This window comes from Nelumbo lutea, chromosome 6, assembly GCF_056320005.1.
Source record: "Nelumbo lutea isolate HS-2025 chromosome 6, American lotus-T2T, whole genome shotgun sequence".
NCBI lineage: Eukaryota > Viridiplantae > Streptophyta > Magnoliopsida > Proteales > Nelumbonaceae > Nelumbo > Nelumbo lutea.
The window spans coordinates 29459610-29478721 of NC_142689.1; the positions used below are offsets into that span (position 1 = coordinate 29459610).

Here is a 19112-nt window from a genome sequence, read left to right on the forward strand (position 1 = left end):
GAAAAGATGCAGCCACTTATCAAAAGTTGGTAGAGAAGAATTAGAGTATTTGAGTTTCTAGCAGGACTCAACCCTGAATATGACATTGCACGATAGCATATTCTTTCTTGAGACAGTGTAACTCTCACTCAAGCATATGCCTTTGTGTTTGGAGAGGAAAGTAGGAAGAATGTGAGGATGAGAAGCCCAGGCCTTGAGCAGTTGGTTAAGGGTTGCACAGTGAAGCCTAAGCTGAGTGGGGATAAGGGTGGCAATGAACCTAGGAAGGAGGACAAGGACTTGATCTATGACTACTATAAGAAACCTAAGCATACTAGATATACCTGCTGGAAGCTTTACCAACACCTTATACCGAACCGGCTCGGAAACAAGAAGGGAAATGTTAATATGGTAGTGGATGGTGATTTATCAAGACCACCTACTACAACTTCTCTAGAGTCTGTTGCAACAGTTACAGTTAGGGCCAAATTGGAGAGATATGGACAATTTTTGAGTCAAAGAGACAATCAATTCCAGTTCATCATCAGATGGATTAGAAGGTAGTCATTCTACTTCGTTTGCATATATAGGTAGTTCACATGCCAGTGCAAATTATGCATCCACTATAGGTAAGGGGGGACCTCGCTATATTATAGACTCAGGGGCTTCAGAACATGTGACCAATATTTCCACCATCTTCTCCTCATATCACCTCTTCTCTGATAGAGATAAAGTTTCCATAGCTATTGGATCACATGTTCCCATTGCTGGGAAAGGGTTTATCAAGATAATCGATACCATTACCCTGCCTTCCGTACTTCATGTCCCTAGATTGAGCACTTTTGACAAAGAATTTGAATTGTTTAGTGATTTTCTCTCCTGGTCATTGTGTTTTGTAGGATTTGGAATCAAAGAGGACAATTGGGAGTGATCGTGAGGTGAATGGAATCTATCTTCTTGATGTGCTTCCCAATAATCAAAGTCATCATGTCAGTAGGAATAATGAGTCAGAGTCAATGGGTCAGATTATACTTTGGCATAATCGGTTAGGGCATTTTTCTTTTGGTTCTTTGTGTTTTTTTTGTTTCCAAAGTTGTTTGAGTTTGCCAGATTGTCCATTTTAGAGTGTAAGGGTTCTTAACTTGGAAAACATTGTAGACATTCTTTTAAAGCAAGCAATAAAAAATGTTCTTCCACTTTTGATATTGTTCATACTGATGTGTGGGGACCATATCATATTTCTTCATGGGTGGCTATCAGTATTTTCTTTTGTTTGTGGATGATTGTTCTTGATACTCTTGGATATATTTGATGAGATCCCGTTATGAGGTACCTTCTTTGGTACTACAATTCCATCATATGGTGTTGGCGCAGTTTGGGGTACAAGTGAAAGTGTTTAGATTAGATAATGCTAGGGAATATTTTGAGAAAAACCTCCAAAATTTTCATCAAGATTTCTCAGACCTAAAGAAATGAATCTAAATTCCCATACCTATTGGAAGAAGGTTTTGAAGATGGGAGAGTTCTTACCATAAAGGAGTTGGAGGAGGATTCTGAAGATTGAGGTTAAAACTTTTATTCTAGAAGAAGTTTGGACAAGGAAAGTCGCAGCCTTGAAGATCGTAGAGTTAAGGAAAGCCTCCCTGATTCTAACAGGAAGAGCTGTTTCTTGGTTCCAAACAGTGCTGGAAGGAGACAAAGAGCTAGAGTCAAGGAAGGATTGGAAACTTAGCCATGTTGAAGAAGGTAGGAGATATTTTGCAGTTAGGAGAGCAAACAGAAATGGACGATTCATTGGGGTTTACGAGTATTATGGTGAAGGACTTAGACAGCTAACTTGCTTTCCAGAAGGAAGGAATGCTTCTGGGTGGTTGTCACTAGCAGAGGCGTTATAGGAGTATTCATGAGTATCAATGTTGACCAAGAAGGAGACATTTCAGAGAGCAAAGTTAGCTGAACCAAGATGTGCAGAACCTTCTGAATACTCAAAGTCCATAGAGGAAAGTGGAGAAGTCTCGCAGTTTACCATTGAAGCTGTGCAGCTGAAAGCCTGGTTCGTTGGTTATAAAGAATCTTGGCAAGATAAATTGGTGATTTCGGCAAATCAAGAGATAAAAGATTGGAACTGGCCAGCGGAGGATATCAAGGGGGTGTTAAAGCTTACAGTAGAGTTGGAGCTTGTTCCTTTCGAAACTAATAAGGTGTTACTGATGTCTCCACAGTGGCCTTCGGAGTTTGTGGCTACTATAGTGGAGACAAAGCTAGGCCAAATCACAACCCAGCGCTGGGCCTTCTCAAGCAATGAAAAATTCCTGGAATCTACACCTATTTTTGATCTGAAAGTCTTGGGATTGCAATTCCATCTTTGGTCGGAGGAGATATTCAGTAAGATTTCAAAACTTTGCGGAGGAGAACTGATCTCTTTTGACGCTGAAGATCTTCAGAGCAGTGAATTTGAAGTTGAGTGGTGCTAAACCAGAGTTGATACCGAGAATGGTAGAGGTATATACAGAAGAGATGGCCTTCAAGGTGTGGTTAACCTCTTCCATTGAAGCCCGTTGATGGAAGGAAGGGCTGGCCAGTGGGGAAGACTTCTGATAAGAAAGAAAACAGACCACGTGGCAGGTTGCGAGAGGTCTTGCAGCAGGGAAGAGCAGGAAGCATCAGTAAGGAATTGAGTAACCTTGGAGGACAAAAAGCCTTGCCGCAGGTTCCTAAAAATGGAGTTCCTCACATGCAGCTGGCTGAGTGCAGGCCCCTTCTAAAGACCTTTGCACAGGTGGTTGCTTGCAAAGAAGGCCAACATTTAAAGAACCAAGTGCCAAGCAAGTCATCGGCAGGTGGCAGCCAATCTGGCAACTCAAAGTTTGAAATACTGTGGAGAACCAGTTCAAGTAAGTGGAAGTTCAGGCCAACAGACCGAGTTCTCCTTGGTTGGGCAGGGGGTCTCAAAAGATACAAGGCACATGACCTTAGGTGACTGTTAATTAGAATCCTGGTTTGATAGACAATAAACTGGGTCTATCTCCTTCTAGGATGAGTGAACGTTGTTCAACCTGTGAGAATTCGGTTATTATAGGCTTTGGTCTCTTAGCAGTGGCAACCTAGACAAGCCCCTCGTCCATTGCAGGAGGGTCGCCCGAATCCTAGATACACAGAGGCAAAATCGGTTAACTCAGATGAAGGTGATGCAGACTGGGTAAGCTATGCAGATTCTGAGAGTGAAGATTCTTGGTGAGGTGAAGGATCTAAAGTTGGAACTATAGAAGGGGAGAAGACTAAAGAAGGAGATGATAGTGATAACCTAAATACTGAAATCCTCTTTGGACATAATGGAAGCAAACAGCAGTGATACAATCGTGCCTAGGACAGTTATGGAGTTTGAAACTGATACCCAGGGGAAGAGAGCTACAGTTCCTACACCATTAGAAGATCATGGGATCAGTAAGGAGATAGACAACGATTTCCAAAGGCCGAGCAAAAGCACTTGGAGTGGGGGTAAACAAAAGAGGTCAGGAAGAGTTCAAGACTTCATTAATGACATGGTAACTTCAAAGACAATCCAAGGTCCAGATCTTGTTCATACAATGGAGCAGGAAAACTCAACAGACTTTGAGCCATTGGTTAATCCTTTTCAACCCCAGTCGTCCCCAGGTACTGTTGTCCTTTTAGTTTTTGGTACTGACCCTCTTGTTGTGCCTGAAGCAGGTTCTCCAGCTTCTATTCATCCCGTTGTCTCAAGTGCCCATGATTTAGATAAAGGAAGGGGGGTAGACATGGAACCGAAGTTGCAGATTAGAGGAAGTAGTGAGGAAGAAGAGAAGGACAAAGGAGAAAGGATTTGGGAGTAAATAAAAAATATGTTTGAGACTCTAAAAAATCAGGAATTGGAAAATGAGGGAGTGTTGTTAGGAAGGGTAGGGTCTGAGAAAGAGGCGACACAGTTAGGAATTAGTACTGCTGACCCTAGAAGTCAGGGGGAAGAAAAGGTGTAGTGAATACTCAATAGCAAATTTTGTTGGGAAGTTAGGGTGTAAATTTAAGGATCCGAATGAGCTGAAAGTCTTTGTTAGAAAACTTGAAGATGGGGGTAAGTCAAAGAAAAGGAAGTTAAGTGAGGCAGAGAGGTTGAGATTAGATATCGAAGGTGATAAAGAATTTAGTAGAAGAGGGGAGCGAAGAAGAGGAGGAAGGTAGGATGGGAAGAAAAAGGGGGAAAGTTAATTGGAGCAAATGAAGACAGTAAGCTGGAATGCAAGAGGGCTGGGAAACTCAAGGAAAAGAGTGGTAATTAAGAGGTGTTGAGGAAAGAAAAGCCGACAGTAGTTTTAATTCAGGAATCCAAGCTATCTGTGTTTGATAATAGGTGGGATAGAAGTTTATGGAAGGCTAGAGACATTGATTGGGTGGGTGGCCCCTTCGTGGGGGGCATCAGGAGGTATAATTACTATGTGGAGGACAGATAACCACAAGCATGAGAAAATTCAATAATTTTATAAACTCCTTTGAGCTCAAGGTTTTGCCTCTCCTCCACCATAGATTCACTTGGTCAAATCTTCAAAGCAACCCTATTTTTACATTCCAAGGACATAAGTGGAATTGTAAAAATTAAATGGGGACAGTTTTGGCAGAAAAAAATCAAATAAGTGTTTATTGTTTAAGCACTTAAAAAATCTGGAAATTTGGGCTTAAAAAACAAGCCCTTATTTTTAAAACTTCAGAGTCATTGCATAAGTAGGATTAGAGTTATTGAGTCTTCTTTGAATTGAAATAGGATATGACAACTTAGTTTGAGTCCTATCAGGATTATTGAGTCTTAACAGTTTGACTCCTAAGACTATTATGAGTCTAACAGTTTGACTCCTAGGATTATTATGAGTTTAGAATATGTATGGACGTTTTACACGAAGGCAATGAATTACATTGAGTTTTCTTCAGCTTATGCTAGCTATGGTGAGTGATTTCCATGCCCTAGAGTGATTCTAGGCACCCTATGAGTGATTCCAGGTGTTTTTCTCTCTTCTTTCTCTCCCTATTTTCTTTCTTATTCCTTCAAGAATCCATTAAAGCCATCGACAGCCATAAAACTCTGATCAAGAAGACCATTCAACATTCTCTACTCTACCGTCCAAGCATGTAGTTGTGGGAAGTACTACTCCCTTTGTAATTGGGGCATATTAACTATTCATCTTCAAGTTCTTCAAAACTCGAGGACGAGTTTTTTTTAACCAGGGGAGAATGATGAAGGAGCTGAAGAGTCAAAATTGGAATTTTATGATATTTTATGTATTTTTGGACAGTAGGGGTATTTTTGTCATTTTGAAATTTTCTGTGGGGTCCAATGATAGGGTTTTAATTGTCTAGTTATAGTTTATGTTTAAAATTTCAGAGTCATTGCATAAGGAGGATTAGAGTTATTGAGTCTTCTTTGAATTGAAATAGGATATGACAGCTTAGTTTGAGTCCTACTAGGATTATTAAGTCTAATTGTTTGACTCCTACGACTATTATGAGTCTAACAGTTTGACTCCTAGGATTATTATGAGTTTAGAGTCTATAAATACATATGGATGTTTTATACAAAGGCAATGAAGTTTATTGAGTTTTCTTCAGCTTATGCTAGCTATGTTGAGTGATTTCCATGCCCTAGAGTGATTCTAGGCACCCTGTGAGTGATTCCAGGTATTTTCTCTCTTATTCCTTCAAGAAGCCATTACAACCATCAACAGCCATAAAACTCTGATCAAGAGGACCATTCAACATTCTCTAAGGACTAGAACTGACCTGGTCCTACATCACACCACTACACCCCCCCCCCTGAAAAATGCACAAGGGAGTTGAAAGAAGAAGCACAAGAAAAGGAACCATCAGAAGAGGTGGTCCAAACTGTAGTATCCTCTACAGGTTGAACTAGAAAAACTGATTTGAGAACATCTAACAAGCGTAAAAGACTTTCACACACATTATCCCTTAAACTTCTCCTGAAACCCAAGTCCCAACTCACACCGGAATGAGAGAAGGTAATGAATTGATACATGTCTCTGCTTGTAGTCAGAAAGTGAGTAAAGACTGGGAAAATGGGAACAGAAAGGAGTGTCACCCAGCCAAAGATCTTCCCAAAACAGAGTCCTGAAACCACAACCCTCATCAAATCTAATGAAGGTGAAGAAAGTTGGATATACCTCTTGAATTTCTTTCCAAGGAGAGATTGATGTAGATGTAGATGTTGGAGCTACCTTTGCATCCCAGCCATTGTTTATCAGCCGATGAATGCTTTCAATAACCTTGTACCACAGCCCATCTCTTTCCAAAGGAAACCTCCATAACCATTTTCCTAGCAACAAAGTGTTTCTTTTAAACAAGCCCTCTAGCCCTAGACCTCCTTTCTCCTTTGTCTTGCAAACTTGTTCCCATTTTACTAGGTTCTCTCTTTTCACCCCAGCTCCCAGAGAAAGTCCCCCATAAGTTTCTCTAACTCCCTTGCTACCCTCGTCGGGACTCTAAAGGTGGACATGAAATAAACTGGAAGGTTTGCTAAGGTTGCCCTTATCAAGGTTATCCTCCCACCAATGGAAAGATAGTTCCAATTCCACATAGTTAGCTTCTTTGTGAATCTCTCCACCATTGGTTTCCAAAAGGCCTCTGATCTTGGGTTCCCTCCCAAGGGTAGTCCTAAGTACTTAAGGGCTATTGCTTTATCTCACACCCAAGAGTCTCGGCTATCCCTCTTAAATTTTCATCTTCCAAAAACCTGCTACCCAACTCTTTCCCCAATTTATCATCAGAGTGGAAACCGATTCAAAGGATTTGATAATTTGCCGCAGATTTGAAACAGAAACTTGGTTTCCTCCCTCACAAAATAAAATGATACCATCTACAAACTGTCTTGTAGTAGTAGATATTATTTGTTCATCTAAAACATCCTCTGGAATGTCATTTGGAGCTGCAATAGTTGGCAATTTAGGTATAGGAGTCTTAAAAGAATCCACATGTCCATGGTAAGGAGTCAAGTCCTCAACATTGAAGATAGGATTAATTCCCATATCATCTGGAAACTCTAAAACATAGGCATTAGAACTTATCTTCTTGATGATTTTGTAAGGACTGCTATTCTTTGAGTTGAGCTTCTTGTACACACCTTTAGAAAGACGCTCTGGTCATATACGAACCATAACCATGTCTTCCTCTTGATAATTTGCCAACTGTCGATGAACTAGCCCTGTATAAATCATTGCTCGATGCAATTTTTCTCCTAACAACATCATGTATCTCTCTTATGTGCCTAGCAAATGCTTCTACTTCAATGCTAGTACATGTATCTGGTGGTAAGGTAACTATGCCAATTGGCGCTTAGGTTTCAAATGGACTTTTTCTTGTGGATCTATTTACTGAGCTGTTATAGGCAAACTCAGCTATTGGAAGCACTAGATCCCATCTAGACACCATAAAAGATCTCCCAAGCTTCCATTTACTACCTCAGTCTGACCATCTGTTTGGGGGTGAAACAATGTAGAGAATTTCAGCTGAGCATTGAGTAGTTTCCTAAGTGATTTCCAAAAATAACTCAAACTTGGTATCCATATCTGATACAACAGTAGAAAGTACTCATTAACATGGAATTAGTACATGTAAAAAAGTATAAGATAATAGGAGCTTTTTTGTTTTTCAAAAGAAAAAAAATAAAGCAGACAGGTATTTTTTTTGGTACCCAAACATGAAATTAGTACATTAAAATAATCTCAAAATTTATGTGTGTATCATACATGTAGGTATAAGAACTGTGCTGACATATCCATACAGATCAAGTTACACAGTAAATTCTTTTCTCTTCCTCTTTTTCATATTAAAGTGCAGATTTTGTTTCCTTTTCTGTAATGGCATTGACTGCTTGGGACTAATTACATCCTCCTAGTAACCATTATCTGATTTATTATAACTTTCAATGCTTTTCTAGTTTGAAATTCACTATTCACATTCCTAACAGGTTTGAACCTGATATGCTAGCATTTTCTGGTTGTTATTATGGTGGTGGTGACAAGGAAAGAGCCGAGCTTGCTAAAATCAGGAGCCATTGGCCAACACTACCTGTGAGATGTTATCCTTCTCCTATTTCTATGAGTCACATTTCTTGAGGATACACCTGTAGGTCAAGATTTTATTTATTTATTTTGTAAAGCACATTTCTTGATAAAATCCTTGTGTAATTTTTGGTATAATGGAGGCTCACTTCTGTCAGGGCAAAATGACACTTGCATCTTCTCTTCTTTTTTTTTTAATAAATTCTCTGTATGAATCAGAAGAAAATTAGAAAAGAAAAACTCCTGACTCTTGCAAACTCTGAAAAGATTGATCTTATTACAGATTTTTCAATGCAATACCCTGCAGCTAAAGAAATAACATAATAGCTATTGCTTTTCAAAAAAAAAAAATTAATTGTGTTTCCTTTAATTCACAGCCTTTGAGCCCTGATGGAGAGGGAAAACGAGGCAGATGTCCTTTTACCCCTGAGGAAATGGGTCTGATGCTGAGGGCACTTGGTTTTAGAAATGATACATACCTCTACGTTGCCTCAGGAGAAATATATGGTGGAAAAAAGACTTTGCAGCCCCTTAAAGACCTCTTTCCAAACTTTTACACGAAGGAGATACTTGCTAATGAAGAATTGAGACCTTTTCTTTCCTTCTCGTCACGCCTTGCTGCCATTGACTACATTGTCTGTGATGAGAGTGACGTATTTGTTACTAATAACAATGGGAATATGGCAAAGATTCTTGCAGGACGAAGGTAAGGGCAGAAAACTCATGAGTTCACTTCTTTTTTTAAGGAATATTTTTCGCATAGTTGGATGAAGACTCTATTTTCTGAACAAAAGAGAAAAAAATGGATTAATTCAATTAAATTTCTGGGAAAATCAAGATTGTTCATAGGCAGAACTATTTTTTTATGAAGCATAAAAAAGAACTACTTTTTATTTATTTTTTTTTCACCTATATGCTGATTGCTTTCTTGGTTGGAACTTATTGACTTGTATTATTATTAGTTTTATCACTATTCATTGAACATTTGACTGAAAAGAAGAATTTACCCAAATTGAAACCTAGTTACGTTATTTACAGAAACATCTATAATTTTAATTTCTCCTCCACAAGCCACTAGGATAGAGAGATACCTGTTCCAGATTAAAGAACTAGGCTCTTGTCCACTAACAACTGTATATGAGTCTATTTTTTCTCTATGGTAATATGGTTGACATCATGAAGCCATACTTTGGTCCTTACCTAAGACAAGTTTAACCTTTTTATGTCGTTTTGCTCTTAATTGATCTTGTTGAGTGTAAAAAATGAAGGTCCCACACCTGGTTTGAAAAGGCATTAATTCTTAAAACAAAAAACAGAAAATATGTGATTTGTCTCGTAGTTTATTTCTTGTTTCTAAAAGAGAAACCAAAAATGCATTCTTGAATTTCTGGTTTCTGAAATGTATTTTCCTCTGGTTGTGGTATGTTTTATAAAGCATACACTATTCAAATAAGGATTCTGATCAAATGGATATAAATCAACTTTCTTTTTTTGTTTTTATTTATACTTGAGACCCAAATCCATTTAAATCTGGGTTGATATGATCCATAGAAGTTTTAAACTAACACTTGTAAGAGGTATATAAGATATTTGGGGGGGGGGGGGTGTGGACGTGCCCCACAATGTCATAATGTTGATAGTAGTCTATTCAATCTTATAGAAGTGAAAACATGTTTTTTGTTTTTGAAGTACCTTTTTATATTGGTTTCAAAAAAACAAGGTTATTTTCTCAATCAAATTCACTTGGCAGCCATTAGCCTGAGTGGAGTAAAACCAGAAGAGATCCCAAGGAAGATCCAAGTGCTTTCTGACCAGATGAGCTTCTCTGTATGGTTGGTAACAGCCATTGAAGCTACCTTGCGGAGAGATGCTCACAGAGAGGAAGACGAAGGGTTTGAAGAAGAAATGCTACTTGGCAGGAAATAAGTGGATAGTTCTAAGGTGAATTGCACTTATGCGGATTGGGAAGACAAGACTTGGGTAGAGGAAAAGTTACGCAAACAAGGGAGTTTTCTTTGGTGTTAAGAAATGAAAGGGGATTGGCGCGTACCTGGCCATATGCTTAGGTGCTGACCAGTGGCAGTTTGACTTCTAGGACTGTGCAAAGTGTCCAAACATCAAGTGGTAGAGAGTAACAAATAAGTGTGGATCCAGGTTTAATGAGCCACTGTGTTTGGTTTGAGTGGAGCTTTCCCTGCGCATGACATCTTAAATTGCCACATGAGGGAGAAGGATAGGAGTGAGATTGGCCTGTTTAGCTTGAAGCATTTTAGATAGGGGAGCAGTATCATGCAATGATGGATCATAAGTTGGATCTATCATCGTCTATCTGAAAACAGATTACAAGGTTATGTGCATCTCGGCAGAGCCTTGCAAACAGAAGAGACTTCAAGAAGAGGTGGTATTCAAGGATACTAAAAGGAAGGCAGGCAGTAGCTTTCAGAAAGCTTTTTTTTCAAGGAAGTTTGAAGGAATGGGTAAGAGGAACTTTAAAGCACGGGAGTGGGTGATGACAAGGTTCACTTGTAAAGATGGATCAATCGCAGTGAGTGGCAACCTGAACAAGACATCTTTTAATGATAACCAGGTGTAGGCTAGGGTTGTTGCAGGGGGAGAAAAGTTGGGTACAAAGATCAATTGAAGGGATTGGTTGTAGAAGAAGATGCTATTTCTTGTGACCATTCCCCTGAGGGCAACATGCTGGAAATGCACTTGAATCTAGGGAGCTGCTTGGCAGACTTGGGAAGTCAGGTGTGGCTGGATTCAGAGAGGAGATGGCAAAGGAGATTGTTTTGGAGGCCGACAATTCCCAAAAGGATATTGAGTGGCAATCTGACAGTGATTTGAGCTCTTTAGCTGCAGAAGATGGGAGGAACGAACATTTGAGGAAACAAAAGGGAGCGAAATCTCAAAGTTTTCAAAAGTGACTTGTGGCGTTGAGGATAAGGTGGACAATGTTTCATTTTCCCAAGTATTCATATGAAAATTGGGGGTGAACTAAGGAAAGAAAAGAAATGCAGTTTCGTCTGAAGTTTTTAAAAAAAGTAATTCTTTGGTTAACTTGAAAAAATCCAATAATTGGCTCATGTTGCTAAAGTTTTTTGTCGCTTAAAGGAAGGGCTTATTGAGGTTGATCCCTGTAGTAAATATAAAAGGGTACTATAAAAGGAGGGGGATAAAGGAAAAACTAGAACTAAGAAAAGTGAAAGAATCAGCTTTAAATGTAGATCATCTGGAAAAAAGGTGAAGGAAGAATGAGGAAATGATTCAGTTACCCAAAAAAGAAAATGTTTTATCAAATATGGAGGATTGGGGGACTGAGGTTGAACAAGAGGAAGAGAAAGAAGGTGAAGAGGCTAATGAGGATAGAGATTGATCGAGTGAGGAAAGGAGTATGGACCTGGATAATAAAGTGAAAACTGAAGTCCAAATAAGCAAGTTGTTGGGATTATGTTTTACCAAAGGAGAAGAATTTGAGGAAAAAAATCCAGGAGTTGGAGAAGTGTGTGCTGAGAGAGGAAAGTTAGCAAGGGGAGAGCCCTCTGGGAAGGTTAATGGGGCTATTTTCTGCTATGAAATCTTAAAGGGAATTCCCCAGGTCTTGAGTTTTGTTTGGGCCTTGACAGTGTAATTTTGCTTTGTTCAATAAGGTTTTGGGGAGTTAAAGTCTGTACTCAAAGGGATGGGGAAATCTTCAATGTTCGGGGTGTGGGCTTTGAATTTTCTTTTATATTTACTATCAAAAAATTGTTTTTACTTCAAACTATGAGGGGCATCACTACCTGAAAGCATGGATACTTGTCAATAAGGAACCACATTACCCTCATTAAGAAGGCCCTCTGCTATTTCTCTATGTATCCTTTCATATTCTTTTTAAATAGCTGGTAAATAATAGGTACAGATCACAACAAGTGTATTATACCTGTTTGCATGTAGTAGAGGGTTCAATCAGTTTGATAGGCTGGGGTGAAGTTTGTTATCTAAGAAAGGAGGTCTACAATTAATAGTCCAACAAAAAACAAGGTGCATGGCAAAAAGTGACTCATGGTGCAGCACATGTAGGGTTCCTCAATTTTCAGATCTTGCAGTGGACTTTCTAGGATGGAGGTGATTTTAGTGATTAAGGATGAGGTAAAGAACTTTCTAACAACTGAAGAATAAACAGGAAATTAGGAACGAGAACTTCTAATAACCCATTACTAATCCTACTAAAAGTAAGCACACCAAACACTACTTCAAGACAGATTAAAGAAACATTTACTTTGTAATCCCATCAGACGGGATTTGATCCCAAGTCTACTACAACCAACAGGAGACCTTACTAACCAGCCAGTTGGCACCTTGCAACAATTCTCCCACCAGAGCTAGTGGGCACTGTCATAACTGACTGGGGACAATAAGGTATGGGAAGCAAGACCTAGGAGGTCACCCAAGGACCCATCTAAAATATTTTGGCATTCATGGTCATGGAACTATCACAATTTTACCACCATGGAGACCTCTCTTACTGGCAAGAGTGGATGCCTTTTAAGTTTGCATGGACATTTGCATTTGGTATAATTTTTTTTATAATTATCACGGAACCATTTGAATTTATATGTACTGCATGTTCGTCTTCAATTTTGGGATTCTAGTGGTTCCTCTTCGTTGCTAGGTCATTCTAGTTCATTTTATTAATTTTTTTTTGTTCCATGTCATGGATCATAGGAGGTACATGGGGCACAAAAGGACTATCAGACCCAATGCAAAAAAGCTGCGTTCGCTGTTCATGATGAGGCAGAAGATGGACTGGGATACATTTGCCATGAAGGTGAAATCATGCCAGAGAGGTTTCATGGGAGAACCAGAGGAGATGAGACCAGGACGAGGTGACTTCCATGAATTCCCGTCCTCTTGCATCTGCCGAAAACCCCACAAAGATTATGTTGAAGATAGAAATAATACACTCGTACACAACAGCCAGTGGGACAGTATTTCATTGCCTTAAAGAGGGGATGAATCAGAAACAATATGACGAGTTAGGCCATGAACAAAAGCTGCACGGGTTTGACGAGGGAAGAATGAACAAATATTAAATACCTAAATATCACCATATGGAGATATTGACGGGAATTGGTTACTGCGGATTAGAAATTACAAGTGGCAAATATCTGTTCTACATGATCATCATCCATCCCATGTAGACTCCTGGCTGAAACAATTTGTGAGGTGCTCATAAATCTTTGGTCCTCAAGCCGAGCATTTGTTCCATATCGTCTGGATCCAATGTCGATCTTTTCTTCTATAAATCCCTGATTGCAGTTCCAACAAACGCTAGATGATAAGACTCATGAAGAAAATGCATTGTAGAAAGCGAACCAACTAACATACCAATCAAGCCACCCGTCGTATTACATTGTAGACTGGTTGCTCCAAAACTCCCACACTTAATTCTTAACCAAGAAACCCCGAATCCTTGATGTTAAATATATCTGTGGGGCGAGTTTGAAAACCTATTCTGTTGAAAGTATGCCATGTTCGGAAGATTAAAATTAAAAGTAGCGTATCACAAGATAGACCAAACAGACTAACACGTTTAAATTTGAAACATTTCAATTCTTATTACAGCCCCATCTAATTTGTTTTAAGGTAGCTTTCATCGTAGAAAGGTTTAAGATATACATCAAGTATTATAAAAAAAATGGTTTTCAAGGGACTGGAGCTCTTGTTGACATTTATATGCGTATGCAATGTCATACAAGACACCATCCAGCACTTGGGCATGCGCACATAGAATTCGTGCGAGTACGACATTGGATATCAAATTGTAATTAATGGAGGGTATTGCCGTATTGGTATCGTACTTATGTCAGACATGCCGAAAAGTAAGCATTAGTTTCATTAGAGAATCAGATTTCAAGTTTAAAAATAAATCCTGCAAATACTTGTTTCACCCACAAATCAAAATTGTATCCCATTATCCTAAGGACCAATGCCACCGCATACATGATTTCATGTCGCTTTTTGGTGATTGATACAACACTTTTTTATTTGTTAAATAACAATCTGACCGGAGGGGCCCGAGAACTTTATAAATCTAATTTCTGATGCATCCTTTGACATTGGTGGGATTATTCAATTTCATCATTAGACGGTGTCCTGTAGTTCAGTTCTAGCAGAAGCTTTGGCGTTTGGTATGGGTCTGGCCATATGAAGACACCTTCTCATGTCCCTCCCTCTGCTATCATCGACGATATCAGGCCCTTGGTTCATGTGAGAGCCTATAAGGCTCTTCCTGTTCCCGGCGTCCTCTAGGATCTCAATTATCTTCCTGGATGGCTTCTCACTTTCTCAGAGTGGCTTATGCGGATCTTCCCCCTCTCGTGGCTGACTTTTCTGTCTCAAATCTCAAGATAATGGAATCTTACCCTACAACAGATGGCATTCTGGCTTTTTAGTTTAAATTATCATCACCATTTGACGTCCAAGAACGAACTACGAAATGAATCCATAAATGAGTTCCGTATTGGATCAAGGGGGTGTAAAGCCCCCAGCTCGAACTTGGACATGTTATATAGAGTATAGATAATAAATAAATAAATAAAATTGATCGAAGTGAAAAAGCTCTGATGAGACTGTTGGATACTTGGATCCAACGGGATAGAATGGTCCACCGTCAAAGTTCTAACAAGGAGAAATTTGAAGCCGTGTGCATGACAAGTTAGCATGGGTTATGGTAAAAAAGTAATTAAAATCATTCTTTTAATTCAAAAGACTAACTAAATAGGGGGTACGTGTCATGCACAGTAGGCTTCAAAACAGCCCAGGCTGCTTGGACCCTATAGAAGGCCCTAATAAGTTAAAAACTTTGCTCTAACAGAAGACAAATGGACAAAGCGTCCGCTAGGCCCTCAACCATCAAAACCAATCTGAATTCACTGCCCTGAACCCAACCACAAAAAGTGCACATGAGACTTGACAAATACAAATATAGATAAAATTTAAGGTAAAAATTCTAATTGGGTATTCAATGAACTTAATTCGGATTGAGTCTGATGACATGATCAAATGAGAATCCTTTGACGCGTTATTGTTTTCCCATGGAAAACAAAAATGGTTAAATTTCAGATAGCACCATGATAAAATTCCAGATGGGGGAAGCATTTCAGCATTGAAGTAGTCTCGGAGAAGAATAAGCCCCCAGAGAGGAAAAATGATGGAGAAAACAAAACACCCAGGTTTATCGCCCCCTGTACAAGGTATGATGTATACGACTAACAGATAAAATAGACTATTATTATTATCATCATCATCATCATCATCATCATCATCATCTAATATAATTGCCTATCTACAACATTTTAAACTGCATCATTTAAATGACAGTTTCTGAAATCACAGTACAACCCTCCACAGTTGGTAACATAAATCCATTGGAGAACATAAAAGAGATGCCAGAGTTTTGACAATAAGGCAAGGTACCTTCCATCAGTGACTCCAGCACCATCTAGAAGTCAGCCAAGGTCAGTGCTAATTTACCCCGACTTCAATTGTTTGAGATGACCGGTTAATCCCCATGAAGCCTTCTCAACAGACTTGAAAAGGATAAATTTGTGCCAAAGGAGCAGAGCCTGACTATATTATCTTCTAAGAATAAAATGATGCTGGAGCCACTGACAAAGATGACCTGTACAGTGATTAATATCTCAATTCCAACACATACTCAACTGGAATTAAAATTTTGGTGCAATCTAAATTTTCATAAGCCCAAAAATACTACAAAAATTGTATAGAGGGTCATACCTGTGGATACATGTCAACAGGCAACGAGGGCAGCATATGTTGTCCTGATCACCTTGAATTTGTCCCTGAAAAATGCCGAACTAAATGTGCATGGTTTCCTAGAAAATATTTTCTTTGGGAAGAAACCTAGAGAAAGCAGTGCTCATACTAGTTCAAAAAAAAAAAAAAACTAAATTTGGTATAAGCCTCTTATCGCACAATACATGTGAAACCCAAGAAAAAATAATGGTTTTCCTTGGCTCTCTCCTAAAATCTGACAATTACTATTTACACAAACTACAGAAGATATTTGGCACTCAATGGTTTAGTTCTTGGCACATGGCAGAAGCTCCTCTTAGCTGTGGTTATTTCCTGTTGCAATGAAAAGGGTTAGATTTGAATGTTGCGGCAAATGAAAATTACAAAAGACAAAAGAATTTACTGTATATTTTCAGAAACAAAACAGAGATGATGTGTTTACCCCTTGATGATGGAGCACTTCTATGTTGAGTTTTGGTATTCTTGTCATGTGGAGCAGAAGGTATCTTGGAGATAATATAGGAGCTCTGTAGCCCTTCCAATAGCTGTAGGCATGAGAATAATGTGTCAATTCACATCAAAGCATGCAAAAGCTTGCTGGCTAAGGCATATCCATGCATAACGCCAAGAAAAAGGAAATGTCTCAAGGCAAATAAGGAATCATCATCCTACAAGTCATAAATCTGTATATAAGATATGAAGTATGCACGTAGGATACTTCAAACCACAGCCAATTCTATATCAAAAATCACATCCATTGTTTTGGTTGATATGAAGACAATTCAATAGGTAGAGAGAGAAACTTGGGTGGGCCTGGGTTGAACAGTTCTTAAATTTTGAAGGGGCCCAGCCCATACAATGAAAATTCTTTGCCATCACCACACCCCCAAAGGCAAGAGTCTGGAACTGCTGCTAGCATCACGGTTTTGTGCCACCTCTTCTCAACATTTGAGACATAAACAGTAGATCCAGTCTCCCAAGGTAACAAGATTCAATAAGTGAGCCTACAAAGAGAACCAAATATTTAAGGCAAACCACATTCTGAGCATATCAAAACACTAGGAAATCTTGCCACATTTACCTTTCTGATGTGAATCCATTCAATCTGATTTTACTCAACTTTTGAGGGTCTAAATGATCTCAAACCACTCCAGGGTATACTTGCAGGGCCAAAAATTTTCAACCTTAGTTTCTAAAGAATTATATTATTTACTCCAACCAAAAAAACACAACAACGCCACATAATCCAACATTCCTAAGACTACAAAATCAGCCCCCCCCCCAACAATGAATTAGATAACACTCCTTCCATTAGCATAGTCATAGAACCTCCATATATCCAACACCTTAATGCAACTCAGCCTTCCAATTTCCAATTTATTCGTTTTCCTCTAATTATCTCCCTATACTCTTCTGTGAGCCTTTCGGATCTCTTTTTGTTTTGTCAATGTCAGATGCTCTCCTAAATGGATCTAGCATCCATGTTGGTACATATATTGGATTCTGGCAACCAAATTATTTGGATTCTTGAAGAACACTTATACGAGACATTTTCCATTCTTGCCTTTATAATTTCACATGAACAAGTAATAAGTGCACACAATAATGATATTCCTATAAAACATTATTAATTAGCAAAGATAAAATATAACTGTATAGAAAAATAATGTTAGAATTGAAAAAAAAATTAAGGGAGAAGTACAAATCAGCCCAGCTCAGAATTTACTAGGCCCAAAGTACAGGGGAAATGCATCCTGACCGTGAATTGATGCCAAATTCACGGGCAGGATGTGGTTTATAGAGGGGGACAGGGCTAGTTGTAGGGGGGGCTGGAATTCAGAATTCTGCATCGTGTGTCTCCGTACTTTTCCCAAAAATTAACAGCCATTTAAGAGTTGCAACTTTTTTATAGACATTTCCCACAAGTTCTTTTTAGTCTTATTGAGTCAGACTCCTGGAACAGTGCCCTTCATCCACTCAATAACAATGTTCAAAGATTTTATATGACAGATGTAACAGTGCCCTTCATCCACTCCAAAAACCAAATGCATCTTAATCTTATCAAGGAATACCCAAAATGCCAAAGAATTTATTTAATTTAAACCTCTGGTTTTACTTTAACATTCTACGTCCAGCTCATTGACACTCTGCAACCCTTTAAACTGTTTCTTAACTCCCTAATTGATACCTGAAATCCACAATCTTAAGCCAAAAAGGAATTCAACCCCTCTATTTTTTTACTATAAATAATTGTAGCAATTATCTGGAGTAGTGATCCCTTCTGGTTTAGGATCCAGATTCTCTCTTGAGAAACCCATTCAAAGAATACCAAAAAAAGAACCGCAATATAGTGACTGTCTTCCTATTCAGTTCTTCAGAAGATTTCATCAACCTAGAAATGCAAGTACCCAACGCAACTAATACAGATAAGAGTTCCTTATTTTTGGATGCTCATGTTGATATTGAACTCCTCTCCATTTACTTACCACTAGAAATGATCAAATCATTTGAAACCCTCTCATGATCTTTCCATTCATCAATTTAACCCTAAAAAAAGCCCTCAGTCTTAGTTGGGAAGCCTTTCTGGAAAGAGTGTGGTGTCAAGATCATGGGGAGATGTGTAAGGGCTGCAGTATGTTGGACTGTTTGGAAGGAGAGAAACTCACGAATTCTCTCAGATAAGGAGAGAAGCTTGGAAGTAATTTTGGAGACTATTCACATTAAGGTGATACATTGGTTGAAAACTTTGGAATTGTTTACAGATGTTTCAGTTCATAAGATGATAAGAAATTGGAAGGAGATTGCAGATTCAGCTTCAATTAAGAAGACTTCATGTTCTTGCTGGACACCTCCACCTCACGGGTTTACCAAACTGAATTTTGATGGCAGCAGCATGGGCAATCCAGGACCCTCCAGAATAGGGGGAATGATAAGAGATGAAAAAGGGAATCCGTTAGCTACGTATTCCAGTCCAATTGGGGTGGGAGATTCCTTGAGGGCTGAGATTCTAGGAAATCTTGAAGGGATACAAAGGGTCAAGGACATGCATATTAAAAAATTGAACATAGAAGGTGATTTTGAAATTGTGGTGAGATGGCTAAAAGAGGACAGCTCTAAGCTCTGGAATTACAGCAATGAAAAGAAGAAATTCAAGTGGCTGACTAAGGACATTGAAGTTCGTTGTACATGGATAAAGAGAAGTGCAAATTCATTGGCAAATGGTTTAGCTAGCAAGGGGTGAACAGAAACTCTCTT

At 38.9% G+C, this 19112-nt stretch overlaps 2 protein-coding genes across 6 annotated transcripts in view; one reads left to right on the forward strand and one right to left on the reverse strand.

The window, feature by feature from the left end:
• LOC148848255 (O-fucosyltransferase 29-like) overlaps positions 1-13368 on the forward strand; it is a 63525-nt gene extending 50157 nt beyond the window's left edge. Inside the window, exons 7-9 of the mRNA XM_088950327.1 lie at positions 7964-8066; positions 8435-8763; positions 12765-13368. Of these exons, the coding sequence (XP_088806453.1) occupies positions 7964-8066; positions 8435-8763; positions 12765-13044 (712 nt within the window). The 3' untranslated portion in view covers positions 13045-13368. The remainder of the gene's footprint in view (positions 1-7963; positions 8067-8434; positions 8764-12764) is intronic.
• A 544-nt stretch (positions 13369-13912) lies between these two features.
• LOC148848257 (protein SWOLLEN 1-like) overlaps positions 13913-19112 on the reverse strand; it is a 32629-nt gene continuing 27429 nt past the window's right edge. For 2 of the 5 annotated variants that reach the window (XM_088950326.1, XM_088950322.1), the window contains exons 15-17: positions 16300-16402; positions 15840-16190; positions 15304-15723 (exon numbers count right to left, since the gene is read on the reverse strand). In XM_088950326.1, the coding sequence (XP_088806452.1) occupies positions 16174-16190; positions 16300-16402 (120 nt within the window). In that variant the 3' untranslated portion in view covers positions 15304-15723; positions 15840-16173. Of the gene's footprint in view, positions 14532-15303; positions 15724-15839; positions 16191-16299; positions 16403-19112 lie in introns of those variants that run through there. The other 3 variants (XM_088950323.1, XM_088950325.1, XM_088950324.1) reach the window with 3 other exon arrangements.